General features: G+C 43.5%; 2 protein-coding genes across 2 annotated transcripts in view; both read right to left on the bottom strand.

Moving 5' to 3' along the window:
• The window catches only part of Arhgap26 (Rho GTPase activating protein 26), a 1,368,274-nt gene that overhangs the window by 1,330,003 nt on the left and 10,871 nt on the right, over window positions 1–27,400 (bottom strand). The window lies entirely within an intron of this gene.
• On the bottom strand, window positions 14,294–15,762 carry LOC126513220 (60S ribosomal protein L10-like). Its single transcript, XM_050161482.1, has one exon. The coding sequence runs from the start codon at window positions 15,698–15,700 to the stop codon at window positions 15,056–15,058; it is 645 nt and encodes a 214-aa protein (XP_050017439.1). The 5' UTR covers window positions 15,701–15,762; the 3' UTR covers window positions 14,294–15,055.

Genomic DNA, 27,400 nt, shown 5'->3' with positions numbered 1-27,400 from the left:
TTTATTTATTATATATACAATATTCTGTCTGTGTGTATGCCTGCAGGCCAGAAGAGGGCACCAGACCCCATTACAGATGGTTGTGAGCCACCATGTGGTTGCTGGGAATTGAACTCCGGACCTTTGGAAGAGCAGGCAGTGCTCTTAACCTCTAAGCCATCTCTCCAGCCCCCTCTTTAAGGGTCTTAAGCATTCTTCTAAAGTTATATTTTAGGACATTTTCTTCTGTTTCATCTATATTTAGTTGTTCATATCTTGCTGTTGTAGGGTCACAGATTTTACTGATGTCATTTGCTCTTTGTGGTGGTGTGTGTGTTCTTTCTTTGTCTACTCATATTTTCTTCTAATTGGTGTAGTTGGGGCTGTCTGTGACTCTGTTGATCAATCTTCCAGATACCAGTGGATTGTTGCTCCTCATGGTGCAGTCAGTGCCACAGTACCAGTCATCCCATTGGTCACTCCCTGTTCCTGGAAGTTGCTCAGTGCTCCCGGGGTTTGCTCCACTTCCATGGAGTCACTATCTTAGGCCTGCTCTGGCCTAGATTGCTGGCTCAGACCTGTTTCTGTACATGTCCCTGGTCTGGATCTGCTCCTGCAGAGGTTCCTGGCTTGGGTTTGGTCCTGCAAAGGTTTCTGGTTCAGATCTACTCCCTGGGAGTTCCCAGACTTGTAAGCATATGGACCTGCAGAGGCCTTGGCTCAGGCCTACACCCTCAGAGGTCCCAGATTCAAGCCTGGACCAGAAGAGGTCTCTGGTTCTGCCTACTCCCTCGGAGGTCCTAGACTCACACCCAAACCCACAGAGGTCCTGGCTCAGGCCTACACCCTCAGAGGTCCCAGACTCATGCCTGGACCCACAGGGGTCATAGCTCAGGTCTATTCCCTTGAAGGTCCCAGACTCATGCCCTGGACCCACAGAGGTCTCTGGTTCCTGCCTACAGTCTTGTAGGTCCCAGACTTACACCTGGACCCACAGAGGTCTCTGGCTCTGGCCCATTCCCTCAGCAGTTGCTCCCCTGTGGAGTTTGCTGTCTCAGGTCTGTTCCTGCCTAGGTTGCTGGCTCAGTCCCATTTCTGCAAATGTCCCTGGTCTGGATCCACTCCAACTCATGCAGAGTTCATTGTCTGAGGCCTGCTCAGGCCTAGGTTGCTGGTTCACTCCTGTGCCTGTGGATTTTGCCATCCCAGGCCTGCTCCATCCCAGGTCACTGGCTCAGTCCTGCCTCCACAAATGTCCCTGGTCTCAATTCACTCCCCCTCCCTCCCACAGATTTTGCCATCTAAGGCCCACTCCAGCCTACATTGTCAGTTCAGTCCCACTCCCAAGGAGCTTGCCACTTCAGGCCTGCTCCAGCCTAGGTTGCTTGTCCGGTCCTGCTTCCTCTAATGTCCCTTGTCTGTGTCTGCTCCTGCTCTCATGGAGTTCCAGCCCAGGTCACTGGCTCAGTCCTGCTCCTATGGAGTTCACTCTCTCGGGCCTGCTCTGGCCTAGGTCGCTGGCTCAGTCCTGTTTCTATACATATCCCTGGTCTGGATCAGCTCCCACTCACATGGAGGTTGCTCCTCAGGCCTTTCATCAGTGAGGCACTAGCATCTTGCTTCCTTTCTCTCTCTGGGTGACGACTGCAGACTCAATTATAAATTATAAATTTGGCCTTGTAAATCTTACCTGTGAGGAGTTGGAGTAGATGCAATAACCATTACCGGCCAGTAGGTGTCACAGCACAGTTGTAGCCACGTGGTCAGCTAGAACAGTTTGAGTTGGTTTTTACTGAAAAACATGCTCAAATTAAAAACAGTTATTCAGTGTAAACCACAGATGGTGTGCTCCTGGTCAGCAGCTACACAGGGACGGCAAAGCAGCAATGCCCACAGAGACACCTGGGGAAGCCCGCACCCTGCCTGAGCTTCTACAGCCAGGAAAGCTGAACCCACAAGCCAGCGGCAGTGTACCAGTAGTGCATATGTCTGGGGACCAGGAGTGGCTCCAGGATGTTTAACAGCTACTCAGGGATGCCACAGGGGAATGCTATCCAAATACCCAAATTCACCAGGCAGAGCATGGTGGTTGCTGACTGTAGCCACGGGGGACCTGAGCCCCACAATTTGGTGCCAACTGTTGAATTAATGCAGGTCAAGAAATACCAGGCTAACTAAAAGATAGACCAATCATATTTTTCTTTGTTATAAGGTGCAAACTCGTGAAACAGAAATGATAAGTCTAAGCTCAGCTTTGTAGCAAAGGAATCACAGAGAGAGAGAGAGAGAACGCTGGGCTGCCTGGGCATTTTTCTCTGGGTACCCAAAAGGTCATGCCCTAACTTGGTTCTACATCTTAAATTTCTTTCTTTTTTTTTTTTGTTTTTTTTTTGTTTTTTTTTTGTTTTTTCGAGACAGGGTTTCACTGTGGTTTTGGAGCCTCTCCTGGAACTAGCTCTTGTAGACCAGGCTGGTCTCGAACTCACAGAGATCCGCCTGCCTCTGCCTCCCGAGTGCTGGGATTAAAGGCGTGCACCACCACCGCCTGGCTTACATCTTAAATTTCATTGACTGACAGAGACCCTCTCCCTTTGTCTGATTCCTTGACCACAGGATGTGAATTTCTATATCATAAAAGTCTTTCCTTTAATGGTTTAGAACAAAACAAATAATGAAGCACCAAGCTGTATAACTAAAATACATAATAATAGCATATTTAGATATTGATATCTATTATCTGCATACCCACATAGATGAAGAGTTTGCCTAGAGCTATACGGATATAAAATTTGCCCAGACTAGCCGGGTGGTGGTGGCGCACGCCTTTAATCCCAGCACTTGGGAGGCAGAGGCAAGCGGATCTCTGGGAGTTCGAGACCAGCCTGGTCTACAAGAGCTAGTTCCAGGACAGGCTCCAAAACCACAGAGAAACCCTGTCTCGAAAAACCAAAAAAAAAAAGAAAAAAGAAAAAAAATTGCCCAGACTTAGTGCGTTTTTATAAGCAGAGTAGAAGAGGGTGAATTTGTTTCAAAGGGGTGTTAAATGGCTTCTTTGTGTTGAATTAGATTTCATTTTTCTACAATTTTAATATGCTTCCAAATTTTAATGACTTGGATATTTGCTGAAATGATTTTCAAAAGATATTCATCAAAATAGTTATGGAACAAGTTTGACAGAAGAAATTTACATGAAATTTTTATTTTTTGGAGTAACTACCAACTTTGCTTTATTAAAACTCTATTGCTTTTTTTAGTATATTTCCTTAGCAGTACTTAAGCCATATTCCATAACTTTTCAGTCACTATCAATTATCAAAATTATTATCCAGCCCACTCAAGCCTGTTAAATGTTCCATTAGTATAACCCATACTTATGGTTTCAGCTACTTAGCTCAAAAATGGGAAAATTGTCTTTTCCTATAATTTTCTGATTTTTTCTCATTCATACCTTGATTTAGGTTATTGACAACATGATGTAAGTGTTGGTAATATTCAATTTCCTTTTCACATGTAACTTATCTTTACAGGCTATCTCTTGGATCCCAGGCACTTGTAGCCAAAGGAAGACTCTAGGGAATATATTTGTCATCACTTTGGAGGGGGTTTGAGTATCTTTTCTCTCACCGAAGACAGAATAGGTAAGTGGTGCTTTCATTCTCAGCCATAATCTGGCATCATGCAGGAAATACTCCAGAGAATATCTTTCTACTGTGTCCCCCTGTTCCATCAGTCAGTGCTCTCAGGAAATGGTGCTTAGAATTAATTGTTGCTTCAACTTAAACACCATAGCCTTGACCACACTGATGAATCGTTTAAAACTGAACATTAAAATTCAAAAAAAAAAAAAAAAAACCCTGAGCTAGTACCATCCAGGGAAGCAGGTAGGAGATCTTCAGATCTTTACTGTCCCTCTGCTCCTCTAAATCCAATCCCCAAATCTCTTCTCCACTACTGACTGTGACCTATCCTCCCTTTCTGACTCCATTCACAAGGGACTAAGGAGATCCTGGTGGCACATCTTATTTTTTCCCCTTGTGGACTCCCTGAGCTCCCTGATTCCCATCCCTAATTGTCAACTCCCAATACCAAGAAATACGTGCTAAATGGAAACCCCAGTGGCCACACCTGCCAGGATCTCAGAATCACTCACTACTAGGAAACCCACAACTATCACACTCTAAGTATAAAAAAGGGCAACAGAAAAACAATGAAAGGAACATACACTCAACAAAGACAAGACCATATATCAACACCTAGAATTAAAGTTTTCCCAAACTCAGATACCTAGACACCAGCATAAAAACACATTTAATAACAGCAGAAAAATATGTATTCACCAAAGCCCACAATAGTGGGCCCTGAGAAATGCAATATAGCTGAAGGACTTCAAAAGAGCATTTATAACTATTTTAGAGGTTCTCAAAGAAGAAATGAGTAAATTTATTAAAGAAATTGCTGAAAAAACAAATAATGGAAGGAATGAATAAAACGGTTCATGACACAATTAGAAATAGAATCAATAAAGAAAACACAAACTGTCGAAAAACTGGAAAATAAAAATTTAGGAACTTGAATAGGCACCTCTGAGGCAAGTCTCACAAACAATACATGGTGGAAGAAGGCTCTCAATCATTGAGGACAAGACAGAAGAAATTAATACCTCTGTTAGAAAATATTAAATCTGAAAGTACTCCTGGCACAAAACATTTAGGAAATCTGGGATGCTAAGAAAAGACCAAATCTACGAATAGTAATAGAGGTGAAGAAGAAGTACAGGTCAAGGCAAACAGAATGTTTCCAACAATATCATAGAAGAATGTTTACCAACCTAAAGAAAGAGGTTCCTGTCAAGGTACAAGAAGCAAGCAGAAACAAAGATAGACTGGAACATAATAGAAATTCCCCCACGGCACATAATAGTCAAAATGAAAAAAAGAATGTTAAACGCAGCAAGTGAAAAACACAAATAGTGTATGAAAGCAGAGCATTATAGCACCTGACTTCTCAGCTGAGTCAGAAGGGCTGGACTGATTGATATGCTACAAACTCTAAGAAAACACTGGTGCCTAGTAAAAATTTCAAATAAATGGAGAAAGACAAATAACCATGATAAAATCAAATTTAATTAACATCTATCTTAAGTCCAGCCCTATAGAAGGGGCTAGAAGTAAAACTTCAACCACAAGAGGTTGATCATGCCCAAGAAAATATAAGTAGAGTAATAAGTAAGAACAGACCACCAAATCAAATAAACTGAGGAGAAAAAAAAAAAATGCACACACCCCTCAAAACCTAAATGATGGGAAGCAGTAAATAATGCTCATTGATAGCTTTCAACATCAATGGTCTTGACTCCCCCAGTAAAAAGATGTGGACTAACAGAATGGATTTAAAAACAGTATCCATCCTTCTTCTGAATTCAAGAATAGAGATCATCAAGCTGGGCGGTGGTGGCTCATGCCTTTAAACCTAGCACCGGGAGGCAGAGGCAGGAGGATGTCTGAGAGTTTGAGGTTGTTCCTGCTCTGATGCAATAAAGTGAGATCCTGCTTCAACAGATTCCTGGCTTGGTGTGTCTTTCTCCTTGGTGGCCAGTGGGGAGGTCTGGGTCATTCGACACTCACCATCCTCTCAGCCCCAGGGAGAGATCTGCAGGACAGCTTTGCCTCAGCCCTATTTGCTGGAGAACCTAGCAGAGGCCAGCCTGGTCTACAAGGGCTAGTTCCACGACAGACTCCAAAAATTACAGAGAAACCCTGCCTTGAAAAAAGAAAAAACAAAAGAAACAAACAAACAAAATAGATATCACCTCAGGATAAAGGGATGGGAAAGATAGCCCAAGCAAACAGACCTAAGAAGGAAGCCAGTGTAGCCATTCTAATGAAATACATCAAACCAAAAGTAATCAGAAGACATAGGGAAGTTCATCAGATCCTCATCAGAGGAAAAAACCCACCAAGAAGAGGTGCAACTCACTTTTTTTTAAATATTTATTGATTTATTATGTATACAATATTCTGTCTGTGTGTATGCCTGCAGGCCAGAAGAGGGCACCAGACCCCATTACAGATGGTGTGAGCCACCATGTGGTTGCTGGGAATTGAACTCAGGACCTTTGGAAGAGCGGGCAATGCTCTTAACCTCTGAGCCATCTCTCCAGCCCCTCACTTTTTTTTAATGTGGCAAAGAATAGTCTCTCTCTCTCTCTCTCTCTCTCTCTCTCTCTCTCTCTCTCTCTGTGTGTGTGTGTGTGTGTGTACATTTTTAAAGTGTATTTTTACATTCTGGCTGCACTTTTCCATCCCTCTCCTTCTCTAAGTCCTTCCCCCATCCCACCCTCTCTGTTCCCACACCTAAATCCACTCTTCCATTGTTGTTTCTGTTCAGAAAAGGTCAGGTCTCCACGGATATAAACAAAACACAGTGTATCAGGTTTAAGTAAGAGTAAGTCATTGGTCTGGGAAAAGGCTTGTTGAAAGGAACACTGATATCACTGACATGAAGAACAATTAATAAACGAATGTCATGAAACTGAATAGCTCCTACATGGCAAAAGACTTCATCATTTGTACAAAACAGCAGGCTACAAAATGGAAATGATTTTTTTTCAAATACACATCTGATAGATGTTTGCATAAAGAACTAAAAAAAATAAACCAACTGGACATCAAGACAACAATTAACCCAATTAAAAAAATGAGATAACGATCTAAACAGAGAATTTTCAAAAAAGGAAAGTCAAAGGAAGGTCCCTCTAGCTGTGGGTCAGAGTTCTCTCTCAAGGTTATTGTTAACAGGTGTGGCTAATATCCACACCTTGTACTTCACGCATTGAGAAGTAGATCTGTTTTCACCTTAAACAAAAGTTTAAGGACCCAACTAAGGTTCCAGTTCCCTTAAGGAGATAACAGTGTGTGTGACTTCTTGTGTTCTAGCAACAAAATGTTTAACTAAGGATGTAGCCCGCAACCTTCAATTGGTATGTTTATTTCCTTGTATCATGTTAATGTAGTTTTGTCTTACTCCAACCTTTTGGGGTCAGAGGTATTTTAAGCAGTTGGAAATTAAATGTGGGCAAATTTCAGTACTCACTGGAGCTCCCTTCCGATATTCTTCTATATGTTTCTCTGTTTAATTATTTTTGTTCGTGTCATCATATTCTTTACTATATTTCTAAATCGCCATGCCCTTACCCTGGCAAGAGGTATTTTTTTGTCGAGTCTGATAATTGTATTTTATTTTGTTATCATTCCATAGGAGAAAATGATGGAAAAAAAAAAGAGAAGGGTGATTAATAAATTCTCGATTCTGGCATCTTTTCTGGCCTCTACGAGCATTGAATCCTGTGTGTTGATTTGATTTGGTTTGGTTTCACTTCAGAGATTTAAAATAAAATTTTCTGTCAGTCTGCATTCTGTATATCCCATCAGAGATGGAAAGGAAAAACGCTCCTGTAAGAACCAAACCTCTGTGTAAAAGATGCTTCCACAACCACGTACAAGAAATACACCATATCAGGGGCATAGACTACACATCTGAGCTGGCCGGGTATTAGTATAGGGTATCCCATGATATATTAAGGAGTCAAGACCTAGCATCCATCAGACTGTGTCCCTTAGCCATCCTTCCATCCCTAGGATATTGTAAAGTAGATGGATTGCATTATTCAGCCCTTGAACTCTAGCCCTCGGAGAAAAGACTAAATGAAAAATGACAAAAACCCCGTGAAAAAGTAACTAGACTCAATCTCAGCTTTTCAGATGGAGCAGGTCTGTGAAAAACAGCTGTATTCTAACAAGAAGCCTGAAAGGAATTCTTTTAATAGTGAGCTAGCTGATCATACAATGAAAAAAAAAATGAAGAACAAAAAAACAAATAGTACATGAGAGTTCATGTCTGGGTAGGATCTGGCAAAACTCCATAATGAGTCATGTAAAAAATAGTAAAAATAGAGATGAATTTTTCTCAAAGGGAATTCATAGGGTAGATGACAAAATAAAATTAATCAGACATGAAATTTACAGAATTGGCTGGGTGGTGATAGTGCACACCTTTAATGCCAGCACTAGGGAGGCAGAGGCAGGCACATCTCTTTCTGTTTGAGGGTAAGCTGGTCTACAGAGTGAGTTCCGTTCCGGGACTGCCAGGGCTACACAGAGAAACCCTTCCCCTTCCCCCAAAAGAGGGTGTGCTGGAACACAGATTATTAAAGTCACGAAATCATTTTAAAGGAGATAACTCAGAAAAGCTAAGAGCTGAGTAGCGCTGAGACGAGCACAGATGTAAACTTAATACCAGTGCCAACTGTTAAAGATTGGCATCAATTTTATGTCCTTAATACATGCAGAGCACCATGTGGCTTCTTTTTAAACCACATTTTTGATTTTTTTTCAGTTACATAATACATTTGTTTTAAACAAATTCCAAAATTCTTCACTCCATGATTTTGTGCACAACGTATCATAGAGTTCACGCCACCATTAGTATTATTTATGAATGATACCATCATCTAGTTGTGTCTCCCCTCTTAGTTTACAACATAGTTATGAAAATACTGGCACTTGGTTTGGTGGATTAAAAAAATACCTTTAATATGTATTATTATTATTATTATTNTAGGGTTTCTCTGTGGCTTTGGTGCCTGTCCTGGAACTAGCTCTTGTAGACCAGGCTGGTCTCGAACTCACAGAGATCCACCTGCCTCTACCTCCCGAGTGCTGGGATTAAAGGTGTGCGCCACCACTGCCCAGCTTTTAATTAATTTTTAAGCTTTTTCTATTCCTACAAAATATTTTAATGACCTTCATTTTCTCTCCTTCCCTTAATTCCTCCCAGATCCACATTCCTCCACCTTCATCTTCTTTTTAATTTTTTATCAGTGAATTGATTAAAATTTGTGTTGCATGTGGAGTTGTGCTGTTACCCACATGTGTGCCTGGTACCCATGGGGGTCATAATTGCCTTAAACTGAAGTTACAGATGTTGTGGGTGCTGGACACCAAACCTGGGTCCTCAGTAAGACAGTCAAGAGCTCTCTTAACTATGGAGACATCTTTCAAGGCTTCAAGGTTTATCTATTTTTTAAGATTTATTTTAAATAATATGTGCTGTGTAGGTGTGTGTGGCCATGAGTGTTTGTGCCTTCAGAGGCTACAGGGCAGATTCCCTGGGGTTGACAGTAATAAAAGGCTGTGAGCTGCCTGCTGTGTTACTTGGAATAAACTCAGGTCATCAGAAAGAGCATCATAAGCTCTTAACCAGTCCGCCATCACTCTACTCTTAATTTCTTAACTGTATTAACTCATGCAGTCCTAACATAACAACCTGATATCTTAAACTCATTTCATAGATGTACAAATAAAAGGATAGTGGTTTTAGTTTATCCCAGTGAGGGTGTAAGTTTAGATTAACATCTAGTCTTTTTATAATAGTTTTCCTTCCTATCTCCTATAAACTGTGGTGATTTTGAAATTTATAATTGGAGGTTTAACTTTTGACCACAATCATTATTTTCTATACTATTTGCCTTAAAAATAACATAAAGACTTATTCTTTCAATTTTGGGAGTGTGGGTGTATGTGAAGTAAGTGCAGGTGCCCACAGAGGCTAGAAAAGCCTGTCAAGATCTACAACTGGAATTTTTATAGCTGGCAACTGACGGACGTGGGTACTGGGAACTGAACTCCAGTCCTCTGTAAAATGAGGAACAACTCTTACCCGCTGAACTACCTCTTCAGTCCCTGTGGTGGTTTGAATAGGAATGGGCCCATAGACACAAGTGTTTGGATGTTTGGCCAGTAGAGAGTGACATCACTAGGAGGTGGGCCTTGTTGGAGTAGGTGTGGCCTTGGAGGAAGTGTGTCCCTGTGGAGGTGGCCTTTGAGGTGTCACGTGCTGAAGCTATGTCTAGTGTAGTACACAGTCTCCTTCTGCTGGTCTGACTCAAGGCCTCTGGCTTCTGCTACATGGTCAAAAAGGGGCTCTCACTTCTCACCGGAGCTCCTCTGGGATGTCCTGTTGTCCCGTGTCTTAGAGATCCTGCTGCTCTGCATCTGTAAGTTTGCCCCCTTCCCATGGTCCAACATACAGAAGAGATGGATGTTGGGGTGGGCCAACTCATAGCCCTTTATCTGGTCGTGGGTGGGTCGTAGCTGGGGTGGTGAGCTCCCTAGCTTTCAAGCACTCTCGGGGTGAGCTCCCCAGCACTGTGGAGGCTAGCTCACCCGATAGAGCATGGAGCGGTGCCAGTTCTCCTGCTCCAGTCCCCCCCACTCATGTCACCAGGGCCATCTCTACTGTTTGCCCAGGCAAGGTGCAGGACCCTCGCTCCTGGTTGCTGCAGTGGGAATAGGAGGCAGGTCAGCTCTCCTGCCTCATCCTCTCAGGGCTGGCTCACTCATGCCCGACAACAGGCTCAGATCTAGTTTGCTGCCTAGGCGGGGTGCGGGAGGGCCCAACCTCCTGTGTGCTACAGCTGGTGAGGGCAGGGAAAGCTCTCTAACTCACTTGGGGCCTGTCACTCGCCTGCCACAGGTGGTAAGACTAAGGGCAACAGACAAGCGGGTGGGGGAGGTGTTGGAGTCAGCTCTCCTGCTCTCAGGCCTTTAGCGCTGGCTCACCTGTATCCCCGACCACAGGACCGCAGACAGGGTCAGCTCTAGTGTACTTCTCGGGGGAGGTACACAGCTCTGGCAAGGGGGTAGGTTCACTGTCAGTGCATGCCTGTAGTGAGGGGTGGGCTCATCTTTCTCTAGTGCCTGGACAAACTCTCCCCTGAGGGGTAGGGCCACCTTGCCTGCTGCAGTATCCAGGGGCAGGGCCAGCCATCCCAAGGCCAATGAAGGGTGGGGCTGACTTGGCACAGCGCGGTTCCAATGACCACCCCACCCCCACCATGCTCACACGGGCCATGAACATTATCACGAACCCCAGCTATAGCAGGATCATGGATGCAGAAACGGCACATGTCAGCAGCTTGGGTCTGAACGCCACCATGACCCAGGTGACAACACAGGCCACGTAGATCAGCATGGCCCTGTCGGCAACAGCACAGCCCCTGGGCACCAACATGGTACCAGGAGGCTGCCCAAACCCTGGGCATTTGCAGAGCCCTCAGTGGCAACTGGAGCCAGGAAGACTACCTCAGATCCTGGCCTCCACAAGCCCACAGACCCAGACAGCTGTCTGTGTCTGGATGCCTCCATGGCTCAGGGAGGCAGCACCAGACAACCAGATTAACATGGCCCTGGGTACAACATGGTCTGTGGACACCAATATGGTCCAAGGTGGCCGGCCAGATCTGTCTTCCACATGACAACAGGAATCCAGGATATTAACTCAGATCCTGGCTGCTGACATGGCCGTCTACAGCAATCCTGACCCAATAACACCATGGCCCCAGCTGTCAGATGTACAGGACACTCAGATTAGGATGTCCCTGGTGGCACAGATGGTGGTCCTCAGATGCCCTCATAGCCACAGTTGTTGCCCAGACCAGACATCTGTGTGGCCTTTGGTGGCAACATGAGCTATGGAAATCTGTGCAGACCCTGGCTTTACTATTACCCAAATAGTAAATAGCTGTTTTGTTACACATGAATATAGGTTCTAAATTAAATTTTCCACTTTGAATAAAAATTTTAAGAACCTTAATACAATTTTTCTTGAGTCCAACTGACCTTATCAAATTTTTCAAATAAGAATTTGAAACTTTGAAATCAGAAATATCAAAAAAATCATAGCTTAGGAACATAAAAAAAAACTTTCAAAGAAAACCAATTGGTGAAACTACATTTATATCAACATTAAAGGAAAAGGAGTTATAAATAATTTATTTCAAGAGAGATGGCCCAGTGGGTAGACGGAGAGCTAATTCCTAGAAATTGTCCTCTGTCCTCGTCAAATATGACTCCTCCACCCCAATGTCTGAAATAAAAATTTAATTAGAAAAACATGATCACTTATAATGCAAAACGGTAGAAAAATTAACTAGATGTGGCAGCAGATAACTGTCCCAGTAGACTGGTCTTGTAATCAGAAAACAAGAGTTCCGCCCTGGCATCCAGGAAGTTTCCAGGAGTGGTGGCCTGTTTGTAATTCAAGCACTAGTGAAGCTTGGCAGGCGCTGAGGTGAGCTGCCCACACAGTCTAGCTTATTTAGCAAGCTCTAGAACCTAGTAAGACCCTGCCTCAAAAAACAAGGTAAGGTCTTTGAACATTTGAACATTTAAAACGTTGTGTTTAAAGGCCTTGCTGAACAAACACAAGAACTGGCATATAGACTTGGACCCCCAGGATCCCTGTCAAAACCATTTATAGGCCGTGCCTTTAATCCCAGCACTCGGGAGGCAGAGGCAGGCAGATCTCTATGAGTTCGAGGCCAGCCTGGTCTACAAGAGCTAGTTCCAGGACAGGCTCCAGAGAAACCCTGTCTCGAAAAACCAAAACAAACAAAACCACTTATAATAACTCCAATATTTGAGAGGAAATGGCAGGGGAACCCTGGGGCATGCTAGTTAGCTAGAATAAGAATTGGTGAGCTCCACACACAACAACACAAAACATCACAATTAAGGTAGAATCCACAAGGCAGAAGCAGGTGGTGGTGGCGCACACCTTTAATCCCAGCACTTGGGAGGCAGAGGCAAGTGGATCTCTGAGTTGGAGGCCAGCCTGGTCTACAAGAGCTAGTTCCAAGACAGGCTCCAAAGCTACAGAGAAACCCTGTCTTGAGAAAACAACAACAACAACAACAAAAAAAAAAAAAAACCCGAATGTCCAAGGCAGAGTTCTAGTCTTTTGTTTTATTTTTTCAAGACAGGGTTTCTCTGTGGCTAGCTCTTGTAGACCAGGCTTGATAAAGGAAGGTCACTGGTTAATTAATAAACTGCCTTGACCCATTTGATAGGTCAGCCCTTAGGTGGGTGGAGTAAACAGAACAGAATGCTGAGAGGAAGAGAAAGTGAGGTAAGATGCCTCAGAGACGCCATGCCGCCTCGCCTCTTTCCAGGTCAGACATGCTGAATCTTTCCCGGTACACCTGGTGCTACACAGATTACTAAATATGGGTTAGGCAAGATAAGTCACTGCCTCGTGGTGCTATACACATTAATAGAAATGGGCCAAGCAGTGTTTATATGAATACAGTTTGTGTGTTAGTTTGGGGCATAAGCTAGCCATGCGGCCAGGAGCAGGGTGGCAGGAACGCAGCCCTCAGCTCCCTTCAACACAGGGGGGCCAAGAACTCAGAGATCCCCCTGCCTCTCCCTCCTGAGTGCTGGGATTAAAGGTGTGTGCCACCACCAGCAGGCTCAGACTTCTAGTCTTAGTATCTTACCCATGTGTGCAAAGTCCTCTTCCCTAAAGCTGATAGCTACCCACCAGTTTTTAACATGACAGTACTATAGATTTCTTTTGTGATGCTGGGGAACAAATTGAGACAAAGCCTTGCACACTCTGCACTATTACTGAGCTATTAGATCCCTCCTCCTCTTTCCACATCTGTATGCACAAACATTACTACTAATCTTGAGAGCAAACAAAACCAAACATAACACTAAAAAACTCTTATCTGTAACTGTCTTTTTTTTTTTTTTTTTTTTTTTTGGTTTTTCGAGACAGGGTTTCTCTGTAGCTTTGGTGCCTGTCCCAGAACTAGCTCTTGTAGACCAGGCTGGCCTCTAACTCCCAGAGATCCGCCTGCCTCTGCCTCCCGAGTGCTGGGATTAAAGGCATGTGCCACCACCACCCGGCCTCGTAACTGTCTTCTTATAAATGTATTGAAGCCAGAGTTCCAAGTCTCAAGATTCTTTTTAACATGTTTGAGGAGTTTTGAAACCAAAAAGAACGACCCCAAAATTTTATGGCTATAGTAATAAATAGTTAAGCAAGGGCTTGATTGCTTGTTTCTTTTTGAATTTTTAAGTCCATCTTAGTTTTTGAGAGTTTGACAAAATTTAAAAAGGACTGCGCAGGAGTCAAACTATGTGGTTAACGTTTCCCTTTATTAAGCGCACATGATGTAACTTCCTAGAATTTCAAGAGTTCTCAGAGCACTCAGTGAAACAACAGGGAAGAACTTCTGTTAGCCTTTTAAATGAATTCTTGTTATTTGTTGAGAAGTACCCATAACATGAATATTGTCAAAGCAACTAAGTATAAAACACACAAGTAACTTACAGGGACAAGTCAGATGCGGTGCCATTTGACTAAGGAAGGCATAATATAAACGCAAACATTAAGCACCATGCACTTTAGTCCCCCTATCCCGCTTCCTCTGAAAATGGCATTAGTAGAGGAAAACTGGAGGCTGAGTTTCCAGGATTAAGATTCAGAGGTCTCAATCAAAGACCGGGTACACTAACCACAAACTAAGCAGCATAAGCTCAGTCATTTTAGGTTATATCATTTCTAAATAAAACAGAAAGCACCCGTGTGATCAATGGAGCTCTAATACAGGACAAACGGCAACAGATTATAGATGCTCCCCCAGGTCCCCTCAGAGCAGATGGCTGATTCAGTGTCATTTTCTCTTCTTTGCTGATTCTACTGGGACCCAAACACAAGCAATATGAACTCTGTTGTCACCTATAACCTTTCTGTGATGAAGAAAAAATTGGATCTTGTCTCCTGAGTGCAGGACAATGTAAGGCTTGCTAGAAAATCTCTTTTCAGTATACCCAACTGTTCCAAGATAACCTGAGGCTACACGTAAGTCTAAAAATAATATTGACAAATTTATAGCAAAACAGCCAAATTTAGATATAAGCTAGTTTTAAAGATATACTCGAAATATAATTCCACACAGATCTTCCAACTGCTCTAGCACTCTGATTTCAAGATGGCAGTTTCATTTATGCCTTCACTAAACAAATGTTCACTCCAAAAATTTAAAGTAGATGGTTCAAAATAGCAAATGCATTGTCTATAAACCGCAGTTTTTTTGTCCCTTAAACAAGGCAGGCACTGTCCAACGAAAAGTTCTATACTATGCAAACTAATGTTCTATACGCTAAAACGGAACAAACACTCTCAGACGATAACCGTCGCTTGTGCTACTTGTCTGCCAGCAAACGCCTCAGGAATGCAGGGCTCGCCACTTGTCCAGAGGACCGCGTTCCGGGATGTATTTGACTCCGCTCCCGTCGGGGATGAGGCGCTTCGCCGCCACCTTGCCTTCGAACTCCTCGGCGTTGAACTTGGTGAAGCCCCACTTCTTGGAGATGTGGATCTTCTGGCGGCCGGGGAACTTGAACTTGGCCCTGCGCAGGGCTTCGACCACGTGCTCCTTGTTCTGCAGCTTGGTGCGGATGGACATGATGACCTGGCCGATGTGGACCCGGGCCACGGTGCCCTGCGGCTTCCCGAAGGCGCCGCGCATGCCGGTCTGGAGGCGGTCGGCGCCGGCGCACGACAGCATCTTGTTGATGCGGATGACGTGGAAGGGGTGCAGGCGCACGCGGATGTGGAAGCCGTCCTTGCCGCAGCTCTTCACCATGTACTTGTTGGCGCAGATGCGCGCGGCTTCCAGGGCCTCCGACGACAGCTGCTCGTACTCGTCCGACACCATGTGGCCGCACAGCGGGAACTCGTCCACCTTCGCCTTCTTCCGACCCAGGTCGAAGATGCGGATCTTCGCATCGGGGACCCCGCGGCAGAAGCGAGACTTGGGGTACGGCTTGTTCTTACAGTACCGGTAACAGCGAGCCGGGCGACGACCCATGGCGATGGCGGACGGCAGAAGTCTCAGGAGCGCAGAGGTCTCGGGGAGCTCGAGTCCACGGCCGGAGGCAAAATGGAGCCCGGGCGGAAATCTGTTACCCACAAAGCCTTGCGGGGACCATAGAGTGTGTGAGGAGGACTTGAGGATAGAGAAACCCTTCCGCCCAGCCGCGGGAGGGGCTCACTCTGCACTGCGCATGCTCAGTGGGTGGGGGTGGGGAGTCAGTGTGGGCTTTTTCAGGCTGGCAAGAGCCTGGGGTCGTCATCCTAGCAGCTTTGTTGATCATCTTGGGTTCTGGGCTTTGACCTTAGGCTTTGTAGTAGGTTAAAAAATAAAGTCACCTATTCTGGGCGGTGGTGGTGCATGCCTTTAATCCCAGCACCAGGGAGGCAGAGGCAGGCGGATCTCTGTGAGTTCCAGGTCAGCCTGGGTTGCACAGCGAGTTCCAGGACAGGCTCCAGAGCTACAGAGAAACCCTGCCTTGAAAATCCAAAAATAAAATGTCAGATCGGTTTGCAGTTAGGCTAAATAATAACCAAATAATAATCGGCTTTCCAGAGCTCATATCTCACTGAGCTTTGTTTTAAGTAGAGGAGCAGCTCTCCTGCTTTATCTACGTGTTTGTCTTGGCATGTGTGCTCTAGTAAGGCTCAGAAAATAAGAGCCGTGGAAGGGTAATGAAAATGTCTTTTGTACCTGTAATGATTGTTGTGTCTCTTTAAGAGACAAGCCACGCCCACTCCCTCCCCCACCCACTGAGACAGGCTGATCTTCAGCTTCTCCCTCCCTCCCTCCTTCTCTCTCTCTCTCTCTCTCTCTCTCTCTCTCTCTCTCTCTCTCTCTCCTCTCCTCTCCTCTCTCTCTCCCCCTCCCCCCCCCCCCCCCCCCGTCAGGGATCCTGCATGATTTTTAATCTTTCCGTAACTACCTATTACACGGTAGTTGTTTTAAAATATGAAACTTACTTGGCCTAAGGAAATTATTTTTTTTTCTAAATATGGGATCGACAAAATTGATTGAAATGCCACTTGAGTGTTTTAACCTAAGGTTATTGGTTTTCTAATATTAAAATGGCTACAAACTATAAAGAATATATTCTAAACAATCTTTTCATTTAACTGATGAGTATCTTTTTGATCTTGATGTTTTATATTGAGACATGGAGCAGAAGGTAGCTGAGAAAGAGAAGTTAGAATTTGCAAACAGGGTTTGAATTTTTCCAGGTTTTTATCATTATTTTTTAATTATTTATGTTATTTCACAAACCCATTATCTCCTGGAACAAAATCCCAGTGTAAATTTATCCTCATAACTTTCCCTTTATTAATAGAGAAGAACAAACACTCTGTATAGTAATTCTTGTTGTCTACAGATTTATAGATACCCATGTTAGGATACAACAATTAAAACTTGGGGTATAGAGAATTTTCCCACAGAAGTTTGAAACTCTTGTGTGTGTGTGTGTGTGTGTGTGTGTGTGTGTGTGTGTGTGTGTGTGTGATGATTAACATTGCTTTTAAAATTCAGACTTATTGCTGGGCAGTGGTGGCACAAGCCTTTAATCCCAGTACTCAGGAGGCAGAGGCAGGTGGATATCTGTGAATTCCAGGCCAGCCTGGTCTCCAAGAGCTAGTTCCAGGACAGGCTCCAAAGCCACAGCAAAACCCTGTCTCAAAAAAACAAAAAAAAAATAAAAAATAAAAAAAAATAAAAAAATTCAGACTTATTAACCTGAGGGATCAAGGCACAAACATGCCTGTAGCATGTAAGCCCCTCACTTGTACAGGCTGTACATAAGAGCCCACTTCCCTTTTTGAATAGATAGTAAAAGACTGTTCTTAAATTAATTGACCTTGTAAAATTTGCTGTTCTAGCAAGATAGTAGGTCATACGACTAAGTGCTATTTCCGCTTTTGTAATCAAATTTGCTTAATCTGCTCATAAAGATGACCAGGGAAACTATAAGACGTAGATTAAAATTAGACCCTGCTTACATCTAGACAAAATACATGTATGTAATCTTGTGGTTTTTGCCTTTATAAGAGCTGGCTGATATGACTAGGGTCTGCATCTCGGGAGCACATTCAGGGGTAGTTCTGGCTCCACATTGGATGCCGATACCTAAATAAAAAGCCTCTTCTTATTAAAATTTATTTATGGTTATGGTGAGTCTCCGAATGACTCCATACCATAACACTTTGATCCCTCTTTCGGCCAGGTGGTCTGGGACTCTTTGCTATGTTCCTGGGTATTAAAACAGTATGCTATCTCCACCTTGGGCTTCCATAATGAGACGAGTTAAATGGTACTTGGTATCTTATTTTAGATAAATGTGGGGAAGAGGAAAAGAAACCCCTGAGACACTGTGGAGTGCCGATCTAGACAGAGGAGAGCAGTCAGGGAAGACTAATGTTAAATTCTGCGGGAACAGATAATTGGAGGCCTACATATGGGAAGGCCCTGGGTACCAGGAACAGGAAACCTTTAAACTAAAATAAGACTGCTGGGATTGTTAAGGAACTTCACATATCACAACTCAGCCATCTTACAAATCCGGGGTCCTGGCTAGCGTTAGTGAGGCTATTGAGGAACTTTACACCAATGTTCTCACTGACTGGACTAAGATGAATAGACGAAAAATGTAAGCAAGGACATAAGAAGGGTATACTGTGCAATACTGCAAAAGGATGATAACCTGAGCATGATTTACTGTGTTTTACCTTATGAATGTGTAGTGCCCAGAATTTGTTGTCAGCTCAGGAAAGAGAGGAATCTGTGAGGTAAGAGTAAGAAAATGACCCATCGGAGTCCATGTGATACTAGGTGTTTCTACCTGCCTTGATTTGCCTTTCATTTCCAAAATTAATAGGATTTCTTAACAGAGAATGTGGTATCACCATCAGGGCTACCTAATAAACTTTTTCAAAAATCCAAAAGGTAACCCACCCAGGATTACTTGGCCTGTGCTAATTCTAGGCTTTGAAGTATGGCGTCCTACAAAAAACTAGGAGGGATGTTTTCTTTACCGTATTCTTACACATAGCCACCTCAGTTACAAGACAGTCTGAAGGTCGAGAGAGAAGTAGGGGCAAGCTGACATCCTTCTTGTATACGCTTTTACCTTTCCTTAGGTATATTAGGGGAGAGCCCATGAGAAATGTATAATCCAAGTATTTCTGAGTACATTCATGTATATATAAAACATATGTAAAGGGACAGATGTATGCTATTATCTGGGTGATAGAGACCATATTGTAGAGCCAGAACTGGGATAAGGATCAAGGACAACATTGACCAGAACTGTATCATTATGTATATCTTGCTTTTAAAAACAGTTTTACATTTTTTTTAAATTTAGAAATTCACGCTAGTTATTTTAAAGGAAGATTCAAAGCCATTATCCTGTATCATTGTTTATTATATTTTTTTTTAGCTCTAGTTTTGCTGTGAACAAAATGAAGTTAGGCCAAGTTAACTACCGTTAGCTTACACATGCATCTACTTAGAAGTCAATTAGGGACTCATAGTGATAAATCAGTTGAAAAGGTACCTTTAGCAGGCCGCCCAACGTGAGCTGCTAAGGCCACGAGCAACAGATCTGATGTAAGAGGTTTATTGGGGGAGGGGGAGAGAGAGAGAAAGGCAGCCTCTGAGTGCGGATGTGAGAGAGACAGACAGGAGAAAGAGAGAGTGGACAAGACAGAGAGAGGAGAAGAGAGAGAAAAGGACAAGACAAAGAGAACGATCTGGGGTGGCCAGGGCCTTTCACGGGGCACATTTTGCCATGCAACTCCAAGCTAGGACCTGGCCGTGGCAGGCACGTGCACGTGATGACGTAAGCCTCAGTCCCAACCGCCGCCACTGCTAAGGCAGCCAGCCCAGATTGGCATCGACAGGAGTGCCAACTCCACAACACGGCTAAGTACTTGTTGCAAAGAAACAAAGCATGATCCTTATGTAGACTGACTAGGGATACTTAATCATACATGAGGCATTTTAATAAAACAAGACTAAATTTAAACATAATTTTGTAGGGATTGTGTTTTTATACTTTTCATTGTGAAAGGGAAACGACATAGAGATCTTTAGTCAGTGTATTGTTAGATTTGGAAATGCAAAAGCTGCCGTATGACACAATGGCATACTGGGGGGGGGGGGATATCTCTCCCAGAGGAAAGTAGAGCGGCAGTAACAATGAACTGAGACTGGGGCTGGAGAGATGGCTCAGTTGTTAAGAGCATCGCCTGCTCTTCCAAAGGTCCCGAGTTCAATTTCCAGCAACCACATGGTGGCTCATAACCATCTGTGAAGAGGTCTGGCGCCCTCTTCTGGCCTTCAGGCATACACGCAGACAGAATATTGTATACATAATAAATATTAAAAAAAAATGAACTGAGACCAAGCAGAGCCTACCTTCAAAAGTGTCAAATGTAAAACAAAACATAAAATTACAAAATAAACATTTCCTCAGCTTAAAAAGGCTGAGCCCACAGAGAGCTGATGGAGAGAGAGGTCAGAATCATAGGTGAGAATTCTCTCAAGGGTGTAGAAGAGATGAGGGGCTGAAGAGACGAGGGTGGGGTGGAGTCCTGGATGGGGCATGGTGCCAGCAGCTCCAAGCCATGGAGTCATGGGACTAGCTTTTACCTTTTAGACCCAATTTCTTAGGGTTCTTTTTGTTGTTGTTGTTGTTGTTACAGAGACAGGGCATTGGCCTGACCCAGGGCCGGGGATTTGGGGTAACATACCAAGAGAAGAGACGTGAATCTGATGGCGAGAGAGCCGAATCCCACATTCCAGAGTCCCTCCTGGGCTCAGACACGCAGGACAATTTGACAATAGCTCTGATAAGGAGGCAGATCATTAACTCAGTTCCATCCAAGAGACAGTTGGGGGAATTAGATTTAGATATTTGAGCTGGGAAAACTTGAATGTGTACAAATGAAGGAAAGCAGTGGGGGTAGAAAGGGGACTTGAAGGTGGGAAATAGCTTAGTCCTTTGTACTGTGAAGTGTTTGAGTCAGTCTCCATGCCCACCCCGAAACACCCCCACACCCACACCCCAGCAGGTACTTTTCTCCTGGCTCAAACCCCTGTGGCTGCTTCAACCAGTCACCCCCTCTTCCCTTGAGGAGGAATTCCCTGCTATAGTGAAATTAATCCAGAAAAACAAGCAGGCTTTTCGGTCCAAAATACTTTATTAGGGAGCCCAGGCTTGCCCAGCTTCTACAGAAGAAAGGCAGAAGGCTTTAACTGGGGATCTAACAGTCAGTCCCCTTACAGGATAAAAGAGGAGGGCCACTTGACTCCGCCAAGCAGGTCAGAGCCTTTTCGTGTGATTTTATGACTATATCATCAAAAAAAGAGAGACTTCCTCTTCATCCTGAGGCCTCATGAAGTGAAAGTAATTCAAGAGCTGAACAGCTTCCAAGTCCTCAGGGCCTTTTATCCCTATTTCTTGATTCGTTATTTTTATCTTTTGCACAAAAGCAAAATTTTTTTCTAAGTGTTTCTGTGACACATGACATAATGGAGAATGAGGCAGAGAGTAAAGCAATTGAAAAAAAATCAAGTTTTCCTTAGAATCTTCTACCAAGTTTTACTACTGATTGTCCTGCCTCTTCCTTCAGGCCAGGCGTGCCTAGTCTAAACCTGAAACTTCAGGGCTGTACCTACCTTGTCAACATGTATTCTCTTACTTCTGTCCCTGTTCCACTGCCACTTGACCCGGACCAACAGTGTCAGGGTTCCTGACTGGACCCCAGAGCAAAGCAGGGAGGAGATAAGGAAAGAGTCTAAAGCTACGAACAGGCTGCAGGGAGCTCAGGCTATCTCAGATTCCTTTTTAGCAAGGTATATTCTAGGATAGCACACAAAGCATTTGACATCTCAGTGTCTGGAACATTTGACCACATACATGCAGGGGAAATGTCGGTAAGCTCTGGCACCAGTCTGTAGCTGGCCTACCGTGTATGACTATGTCTAGGTGAGGGGAATAATATCTACATCTCATCGTCAGGGCTCTGGACAATTTCCAACCGAGCCTAGCTCGCAACGATGCACAAGCATGAGGACCTGAATTTATATGCCCAGCACTCTCGTAAAAGCCAGGCATGGTGGCATGCATTGTAATTCAGCCCTGGGAAGAAGGAAACAGAAACAGGTAAATCCTGGATGCTCAGTGGCCAGGCTATTTAGCAGAAACTATGAGCTCAAATCCTGGGATAGACATAGTGGAAGGAGGACTGAAAGGAATCCTGTGTGTTGTCCTCTCTCTTCCAGTTGTGCACCTCGCCATATGTACGCACACACACACACACACACACACACACACACACACACTAAATACATTTAGAACACAGTTTCTTTATTTCTTTTTTTTTTTTCATTAACTCATCATGGGAGTTTGGGGGTAAGGAAGAGAAAGTTCTAATGTGCAGCATTTGCTGTTTTATTAGACACCAATAGTCTATCATCCATTTAAAACGCCGGAGTGATGTTACTCAACACAAACCTAGAGAAGTACACAGTCTGCGCATGTGAGCCAGTGTTAGTGGATTCTAACACTGCTAGTTAGCTGCTCAGAGATAAGGAAACTAGAAGAGACATTCCTGAGTGAACTTAACAGTGCATACCCTGAAATGATGTATTTGTGGCTGAGCATGGTCAGATAATGTTCAAGTTCTAAGAAAGCAGGCAGCACGCATGTAGCTTTGATAACCTCTTCCTTCATGTATCTGTTCTGCTCCATAGCCTCATGTAAGAGGTATGTATACTTCTTTCTATATTACATCAAGGCAGCCAGCCATTGGAGACATAAAATTTGCACTAGACAGTGTTAAAAATATAATCAAAATTAGACTCTCTCAGGTCCCTTGGGCAGACAACCACTGTAAAACCACAGGCCATGTTGGCCAGACCATCAGCTATGCCTTCTGCCTGAAGACCGCATCTACTCCAGCAGACCCAATCCTCAGCTGTCCCTCCTGACCATGTTGTTGTGTTCCCACTCCTAACTCCAGCAAACTTCCACTGCCCAAACACAAGCCATGCCTGGCCAGAAGACCAGATAGACTGCCCACCCATGGACCTCCCCCACTTTATTGGTACTCCCCTTTAGACACTATCCCTAGTCCCCTTCCCTTCCTTTTTGCCACATTCCCGCCCCCATCTCAGGTAGAGACTCCCTGCTAGAGCAGAGGCCACAACACACACTAGAAATCCAGGTAGGCCACCCACCCACAGACCTCTTCCACTCTTATAGGCTCCCCTCCCTGTAAATACTATCCCCAATACCTCCTCCCTTCCCCCTTATCAGTCTCCAACTCTGGTGGATACTCCCTAGTGTATCAGAGGCCATGGAGGCCTCCAGAACTCCAGCCCCTAACTCGAGCTACCTGCTCAGGGACACACCCTCACTGTCTAGGTCCCATGCTACCTGTTCTCCACTCCTCATTGCTGTGTGCTGACACCCAATTCAGCCAGAGACCTCCTGCTTTACCAGAGGTCACTCTGACCACCAGAAGTCCCAACTTAAGTGGAGACCCTCTTCTCACAGCAGCCAGAAGATCACAGAGAGAACTCCACCTTCATTTTTGACTGTTATTTTTGCATATTACAATAAACCTCTCTCGGTAAAGGCACGGCAGGCCGTGTTGCTGTTCTGTGTCGAGTTATGCGCTTCCTTCATTGGATCAGTACTCATGTCACATTAGCTAGAAAAGTTAATGTTTTTCTCTAATGAGCTCAAAAAATTCATCAATTTTCCATTAATTGAATTTTGTAGTGTTTTTAAAATCATCCAAGAGCCTATTAACGTCAATTAAAATGTTTATTTAATTAATTTAAGCTATTGATAGAATTCGAAATTTGTTTTGACTTTCTGGTTCTTGATTGCAAAATCCTCCCTGTCATCTTCACTGCGTTTACTTGGCAGTCCATTATTTGTTCTCTGTTATTTAATGAATAAGTTCGAAATCATGAATTGATGAGATCTATTTTTTTTATTTAATAGGGAATGTGCCCCGTTTCATCTTTTCCATTTATCTTGTTTCCCAGGACAGAGGAGAACGGAATGAGTCAGCGGCAGGAGTAGTCAGAACAATTTTGGAAGAAATTGCATCAGGCCAACTAGTAGGAACTCATCCATCCATTGACACCACTACTTCGTACATGAACATAGTTTATTAAAATCAAATGCATGATGCCGTACTTTTCCTTTAGACTAACCTGTGGATTACCAACACCCCACTGCTGTCTCTCCTCAATGAAAGTGTGAAGAAGAGCTGCTCCTGATGTCACAACAAGGTGATAGTTGAGCCTAGCATCATCTTAAACTCTAGCGCTTACATATTTATCAATTAATACTGGTCACTGGAATTCAACTGAATAGCCCATGCCTCCTCATTGTACCCCATTGGCTCCCTGAGAGTAACACCACAAGAAATATAGCCAGGTCTGTGGCTGTGCCACCTGATCGCAGACATAACACAGCTTCATATCCAGTGTTATTCCCTGTATGTAAGCTGCTGGTGTTAATGCATATCCAAGGAAGAAGAACTAGACTTTATTTCACAGTTAAAGCATAATCAAAGTTAAAGATTGCTAGGCAAATTCTAATGCCATCATAACCCGTGCCTGGATACAAACAATCTACATTTCTCAAAGAAGAAAAGTACAACAAAGAAGATTCTCCACTCATCTATAATAGATTTAGGTTCCATTTTGAAGTACAGATGTTTATAGTCTACATGAAGTCCAAGTGTAAGGTTTGCTTTATGTCAATATGAGGATTCATGTATGAAGAATTAAATTTCCTGACCCCAAACTTCTAAAATATGATAACAGACTAAGCATAGCAGGACAGCAGACAACACAGGCATTGAAGAAAAGCTGAAAGATTCCCACACACTTTGTTTTCAAGGATGCACGAGTGTCCATGTGTATGCACTAGTTTCTTTTGTATGGTTCAGCCATGCCTCATGGGCGGAATCTTCTGGATATTTTGACCATGGCTTCTGGACTCTTAGATCTGATGAGTCTGTCATTTCCTACCAAAAGTAGCTTGTAGCCAGACGGTGGTGGCACACGCCTTTAATCCCAGCACTTGGGAGGCAGAGGTAGGTGGATTTCTGTGAGTTCGAGACCAGCCTGGTCTACAAGAACTAGTTCCAGGGACAGGCTCTAACACGACAGAGAAACCCTGTCTTAAAAAAAAAAAAAAAAAAAAAAAAAAAAAAAAAAAAAAAAAAACTTGTGCTTACACCTGAGTTTATTTGTTTGCTTTATATTCATTCAAGCCCCAGTGCACAAAGCCCTGTTTTGTTTTTGTACCTTTTCTGTATGCTGTAATCTTGCATGGTGGTCTTTTCAGTGATTCAATTACAGTGAACACTCGTTTAGTGCCCTGTGAGTTGTATTTGTGGTCTTATTACAAGCCAAAGATCTAATCTCAAATCTGTGAGGTAAGCTGTTCTCTTTACCTTAGATTCTCCCAAAGTATATGAGAAGAACCCAGGTTCAAATTTCAGAAACCATAGTACTTCACTGAGATCAGTAAGGCACATTCTTAAGCTCCTTGAAGAGTATTTTGACTTTTGAAAGCGACTGAGCAGTGTTAATATTTTGCTAAGTCTTAACAAAGGGTTTAGCAGTCACACTTTCTTGGCCCTGTTTTTTACTGACAGTGCTTGGAATTTGATCTTTGCCTGAAAGTTATTTCTGATTTAGAAAATTGTTTTCTATTTGGAAAATCTGGGAAGGAAGAGCAGTTTTATTTTTGAAATATGCTAATTTGGGTTCTTTTATATTTAACCATCTGTTCATTAACTAATCTCTCTCCTCATTTTATTACAACCAACTAGAAGAATCCAGGTGGCATTTCCAGCACTTTGACTGAAATCTCTCTTGCTGGGTGACTACTTCATTAAACATATTTTCTATTCTACTGCAACAACATGAAACCTTCTTCCAGGACACACCAACCTCTTTCTTTCTTCTGAATTCTCATAATCTTTCTGTAAAGAATTTCAGTATCCACAAAAAGCTTTGCCAGAACCCTCCAGAATTCCATCAGCTCTCACAGTCTTTTAAACCTATTTGAGCTAATGGGCTTTCAAGCCAATGTCAAATTCAGAGCTGGGAAGCATAGCGTCCACCTCCAGTACCAAATCCAAGCTAGTAATCTACTATGGTTAATCAGGACCTCTGCAATAAAACAATCCATGGCTATCATCACTAACTAACTCTCCTGAAGATGAATACACTCAGTCAGAACATCTTCGCTCGGGGATTTTCTCGTAGTTTACCAGATGGCAACTGCAAACAGGTGGAAAAGTCCTCACACACAGTTGCAGTTCCTTCTGGCTGTTGTCTGGGGTCTCACCTGGAGCAAATTTCCTACACTTAACTCTCTGGGGGATAGGGTACAGCCTGGTGGTGGATGACTTGCTTAGCACACATGAGGCCCTGGGATTGAACTCGGGGGTTAAGAATTATTCTCGAGAACTTGCTTCTCCTCATTAAGACCATGAGTCCTGTATTTAACCTGCCCGACTCCCGTTTTCTTATCTTGAGTTCTAAGGTGACTCTGGACACCAGGAGGCACAGCACCACTAGAGGACAGGTCAGGTAAGGAAGGGGGCTTCCCAAAGGTGGCGCATCACTGTGAGAGTCTTAATTGTTCACCATACTTGAGCCTCCACTGAAACCCTCACATATGGGACTGTTAACTGGTGTATCTCAAAGCTGACTCGGTGGGCAAAGCCCCATTGCTCAGTTGACTGTTGCAAGCAGTTAGTTGCAGCAGTTTAACTTTGAATGTTACCTAGAATGAAAAATAACTACGCAGAAAAGTGCCTGAAAAACTTAAAAGAAAGATAATGGTGATGAACTATCTCGAGGGAGATTTGATTATCTCTGATTTGACCCCAGGAGTCTAGAGGATCATGCTCCTGTACAAGGCCATACAGAGGCTCAGAACTTCCCAAAAGTTCTGATCTCTTCTCTATGGCTGGGTTTGAGGCCCTGAAAGACAATAGCTGAACATTCTATAATGCTACCGACTGATAGGTCCTTGACATGATACCCAGATGCACAAAAGGAACCTTGCAGCCAAGAGTAGAAAAACATACGATATGGAACAAGCAAGGAAGTTTCTATTTTCTCTCCCAACAGTACGCCTTTCAACTAACTGGAACAGTTTTCAATGAACATATATAATAAAGAATACATTATTGAAGGGATTACTCAGGACCTCAGGATCTGGCCTGGGGGATTCAGGTGGTAAGCATGATTACTAGATAAGCAGAAAGACCTGCCTTCTAATTCCAAGCATGTATTAAAAAAAAAAGTTTAGGCATGGCTGCATATATACCCATTATCATAGCATTGAGTGATTGAGACAAACAGAACCTGAAAGCTCACTGTCTAGGCAGTCTAACCAAAATGGGCAGCTTCCGGTTCAGAGACCCTGCATTAAAGTGATGGGTATAGAGCCATAGATGAAAATACTTGGTCATGCTATAACCTTCATGTGCATACAGATATGCACATCTGCATATGTGTGCAACCCCCCCCCCCATGCACACACAGATTATCTCGGATATCAATAGTCAAAATCAGCCGTAGCAACAACAACAAAACAAGAAACAAAACAAAAACATGTGAGCAACAAATTCCAGTAAAAACAGATGGAGAGAT

This window comes from Alexandromys fortis, unplaced genomic scaffold (genome assembly GCF_014885135.2).
Source record: "Alexandromys fortis isolate MF-2015 unplaced genomic scaffold, M_Fortis_MF-2015_v1.1 scaffold_17, whole genome shotgun sequence".
In the NCBI taxonomy this organism is placed as follows: Eukaryota; Metazoa; Chordata; class Mammalia; order Rodentia; family Cricetidae; genus Alexandromys; species Alexandromys fortis.
The sequence above is the reverse complement of the archived record's forward strand: the minus strand, read 5'-3'. Positions and strand labels throughout refer to the sequence as shown.